A 4861-nucleotide genomic window follows, 5' to 3' on the forward strand; every position below is an offset into this window, starting at 1 on the left:
TGGTCGATTAATCTGTGGGACGTCAGCGTTGTTTGTGATGTTCCTCAGTGTCCTCGCTGCAGGGTTCCAACTTCCCATGACCTCTGACCTCTCCGCTCCCGGTACGGCATTTGCCCCCGGGGTGCCACGGACATCTGGAAGTCCCGGTACGGGTGGCACGCTGGCGCACAAATTAATTAGACCCGAATCTTTCCCGGGCTGGAGCCGTCGTTTTGCCGGGCCGGGCTGAGGGACCTCGGCCGGGGTCCAGTTCAGGTTACGGTCCTCTTTCTCCGGGGACGAGTCGTCCGAGTCGTCGAACATTCGCTCGCTCTGACGCGCCGGTTTGGCAGGGGAAGGCGAACGCCTACCCCGGCTAGCTGGGGAGGCATCGCGAGATGAAGCCAGGCTGGACCGTCGACTGCGCGGAGATCGCCTGTCACTGTAGCTGCCGTCAGACCTGGAGCCCCGTTCATACTCGTACTCGCTGCCTTCCTCTTCCTCCTCCTCTTCCTCCTGGTAGGTAAGGCGTGGGTGGTACAGGGTCTCATCTTTTCGACTCTTGTCAGCCACGGAGTGTAAAATCCACTCTGGGGTGACTATTTTAATGCTGCTGTGCCTTAGAGCACACTCATACTTTGCCTGCAATACCAAAGGAAATTTATTAAAGATCTGTGCTGCACAGAACCATAACAATGCATTCATTTCTCACTTTATAAGCACAAGAACACACAAACACATACACATTTTTATATATAAGTACACGTACATAAACCTAAGCTCAAGTCACTCACTAAAATCTTGCAAATCCTTAAATACTTCTATTTTCTTGGATGTTTTCTCTAAATTTGGAATGCAGAGTTCCCTGAACTACGGTAAATCCCACCATTGCACAATCCCTGGGCCAATTCAGGAGGGGAAGGACTCTTCCAGACCATCAATACATGCACTACCAACCACTGCCCCTTTTCTCCTACTGGTTTACAGGCGTCTCCACGGGAACACAACGCACACAGGGGCCAATGTTATCTCCCTGGAAGCGCCAGCTAACGTGAATTTGCCGTATGCGTTGTTCACGACGCCGAATCCAGTCAGTAGGAACTCTGAGATGAGATCTCGCAGCCTCCGTTTAGCAGTGCGGTGTAATTTACCACTGCACCACCAGAGCACCATCACTGAAAACAATTCACTTGCAATGCAACGTGCAGCCCTTTTAATGAAACACAATGTCATTTCACAGGTGGACGACACAAAATGAACCCGTTTACAACCTGGCGCTGGAGACAGTGGCTGTGTTTTTATATGCGGAACATCTCTTACAGCTTAAAAGTTATTTGACTGCAAATGTGGCTGGAACAGAGAAAGACAGACAGGCAGACAGACAGACAGACTTGATGATTACACTGCACGGGCTTAGAAAACACAAGCCGCGAGGATGAAGGGAGTCATAAAAACACCCCCCCCCCCCGGCCACAGACGAGCCAAATGCCAAACAACCAGCCAATAAACCGCCCGGGATGAGACAAACTCCAGCCTTGTCTTTCAATAGATCCAAAGGCAACGGCCTCGCTCACTGAATGACCTGGCTTGGCCGTTAACCCAAACCAGGTGCCCCATAACAGCCATTCAGCTGTCATAAAACAGCTCTGGAGCAATCAGCAAGACTAGCACCTAACGCTTCTTTGGTGAAAGGAGCAAATGGAAAACACAACAGAGCACAGCGCTCAGACAAAAGTGAGAAAACAGTCAAAAGGATTCTCAGACAGTTGACCTGTGGGGAACAGATCGTAATACTCGAAGCTAAAGACAGGGGGGGGGAATAAAAAATAAAAAAAAAGTCTGGTCATGTATAAGAAAAAAGATGAGACCGGAGAACATAAAGATATTTACCCCTTTTGGTTCTGGTACAACCAGGTGGGTGCATTTCTTATTGAAGTTGAGTTGACATTCACCTCCATAGAATGTAACTAGAGCCCAGAGTTTGTTGAGATCTTCCGGGAGCTAAAGGGAGAATGAATTTACAAAGTAACAGTTACAAAGCAATACATGGCTACACACATAAATGTTCATTTACTTTGTACAAAGTAACTGTTTGTTATCTGTTTACACCAATAATGGGTAAGACATCAGCGTCCATGATGTTCTGACCCACAAAGATTATTGCATTTGTTGAGTAAATTCACTGCGAATTATTAGGTGAAAGTGCAGGGATACAGGATTGTAACATTGCCAAAGACAGACACTTTTGTTTCACTTACACTTACATATTGTTTAAACTATACCCAGGGATCTTGTTTTATCATATCGTACATTGTAACATAAAATCACTCTTGAAAGACCGCGTCTTACTATCCCACCTTAGGCAGGCAGGCTGTTACGCCGAAGAATATTTGTCCTGATTCCGGTGAAAATCCTGTAACTCTGGTTCATTTTTGGTCAAGAAAAAAAAAACGCACACATATATGACTAACCGCTTAACTATCCTTTAAAACATCTGCAAAATAACTGACGTCTGAAAAATGATTGACTTGCATACTTGCTGACTATAACAAAAAAAAAAAAAAAAAACGAAAATAAACACAAAAATAAAAAGCAATTTTGTAACAACAAAGGATACGGCAGTAGATCTCCACATCTTACAGACAGTGTCACCCAGGAAGGCTGAAAAGACAAGAGAATAACAATTCATTCACAGTTTCTTCATTTGCGATAAATACAAAATCAAACACAACATGCTCTCGATAAACGTAATGATTCTTGGGCTGACTCAACTCTCTCAATAAATTCTTTTAGTTAAAAGTAACGACTAGCAAAAAAAGCTCGAACCCCGTCTTACCTTTACCACAGGTAAGTCAAAGACTTCTCGGGACTCCCCAACCTCAGGATTGTCTCCATCCACAGCGATAATGTGTGTGGCTAAGGCGTTATAGGAAACCTCTTTACCTTTACCAGCTTTCAACAGTTGCACAACCTGCGCAATAATAAACGGGCTGTAAGGTGTCTGTTATCATACCAGGTAACACAGTTTTAATTTCCAGCGACTTGTCAAAAGAGAAACTGACATTATGTTTCACAATAAATACAGCGACTTGTCAAAAGAGAAACTGACATTATGTTTCACAACAAGCAGACAGGCAAGGGAGCTGTAACGTACAAGCAAAACTGAGTGACTGATCGCAGCTCTTACATTTGTCACCCGGGTAAATTTGCTTGCAATTTGCAAGTTACTTAAGAAATGTGTACCTACCCTACCATACAAAGGACTACACACAACAAGGGCACGAGCAGCTGCAAATACGCGAACTTTAATCGTTTAAGGTGTACGTAGCTGGAGTTAAGGCTAATACCTTGAGGACAGTTCATTCATGTACTGAACAAATGTTACTTCAGTTCAGGACATGGTTTGACATTCTGAACTGGTTTAGCTACTCTAATGTCCTATGATTCCAGCATCAAATACTCTATTTACGCTACGTAGAATTTAAAAGAAAATCTTAACGACAGTAACTGATTAAATGCTGTTATTGAATGCTAAAAGCGATGTAACAGGTCTGAACGAATTGTAAGACAGATGAGATAAATTACAGCTAAACCGGCTGTCTTGTCCCTGTAGCTGACTGGCTAGCTCACCTAGCTAACAAGCTATGGGAATGTCAAAAGATGATTTAGGTTGTATAAATAAATATGCACAGTTTGCGTCATTCCAACGGACACGTCTACGTCAGTGATCTACCAGGCAGCAAAACTCACTTAGAGAGCATGACAGGTTTAACTTAAGAAAAGGTAATACACCAACCTAACCTAACTCTGTTTAGCAGCTGACGTTTGGCAGCATAGCAAGCTAGCTTTGCTAAGTACAATTCAGTGGTTGCATGCTAAGCTAACAGGGTACTTTTGTTAAACTGCGTTAGCTTTCTATGGCTATGAGCGCAAATAGAGTTAGCAGCCAGAAGTCTTGTTAACTTGCTCAGATTATGCTTTACCTTTGGGTCAATATCCCCGACCACATAGAATTTGACGTCTTTAAAGAGCTCGTCCGGCACCTTCAATTCTTCATCTGACATAGTGTTAAATGTATTAGTTGGACACTTATGAGAAACAGTGTTTTGTTTTATGACATGATTCCTCTGCTCCAGTTGCTAGCGGCTTGGCGGCTATCCTCAGTTTCCTAGCGCCAAAGACAACTCGGCGGGCTTTGGGTGGCTGCATTTTTTTCAAGGGGGGATACACTCCGGTCTTGAAATTTTAATTAGAGCAGTATGGCCTCAATACAACTGCTCTATTATATATGGTATTTCAGATGACCTTTAAAAGTCCTCATTATTTCTCTGACAATAAACACATTTCTTGGCGAAAATACTAGATACATGCACTGCACGCACACACCCTATTTTAGTCAATATGCAACGATCCGGGGAGGAGCGTCTCTATTATTCGCTCAGTGATTGGTCAATGAGGGCGCCAATATTAAAATCATGCAACGTTGTGGTGTGGTCTGTTTGATCAGTTGGGTAAATAAAAATTACAGGCGAAGTCGTTGTGAGGATGGACAACAGTTATTCCATCAATTATCTGGTTCCTTGTTCTTAAAATCTGCAAATCCTTAAATTTCAACATCGCCTTAATTTGACTTATCCGCACTTTTTAAGCTTCAGGGAAGTGGCAACATGTAAATACAGATAGGCATGGAGATATATATGCCTACACTCAAGAAATAAACTCTATGTTGTCATTAGCAGATTTGAGAAGCCGATTGATTGATTGATTGATGCCCTGTTGCCGAAAAGCTGCTCAGGATGTTCCACTTCTCAGTGTAAAAAAATATGCTCAGTGTCTTTAGGGGACATGCTCCCACCGTGTTCCCAGTTTGTTTGTTTAATTA

General features: G+C 43.4%; 1 protein-coding gene across 1 annotated transcript in view; it reads right to left on the bottom strand.

Annotated features, from left to right (window-relative positions):
• paxip1 (PAX interacting (with transcription-activation domain) protein 1) overlaps window positions 1–4043 on the bottom strand; it is a 14175-nt gene extending 10132 nt beyond the window's left edge. The window contains exons 1-6 of the mRNA XM_030773544.1: window positions 3963–4043; window positions 2816–2950; window positions 2597–2640; window positions 2330–2400; window positions 1870–1976; window positions 1–621 (exon numbers count right to left, since the gene is read on the bottom strand). The exon at window positions 1–621 is cut by the window's left edge and continues 15 nt beyond it. Of these exons, the coding sequence (XP_030629404.1) occupies window positions 1–621; window positions 1870–1976; window positions 2330–2400; window positions 2597–2640; window positions 2816–2950; window positions 3963–4043 (1059 nt within the window). The remainder of the gene's footprint in view (window positions 622–1869; window positions 1977–2329; window positions 2401–2596; window positions 2641–2815; window positions 2951–3962) is intronic.
• Between the last annotated feature and the right edge of the window lie 818 nt (window positions 4044–4861).

The sequence above is a fragment of the Chanos chanos genome, chromosome 5 (genome assembly GCF_902362185.1).
Source record: "Chanos chanos chromosome 5, fChaCha1.1, whole genome shotgun sequence".
In the NCBI taxonomy this organism is placed as follows: domain Eukaryota; kingdom Metazoa; phylum Chordata; class Actinopteri; order Gonorynchiformes; family Chanidae; genus Chanos; species Chanos chanos.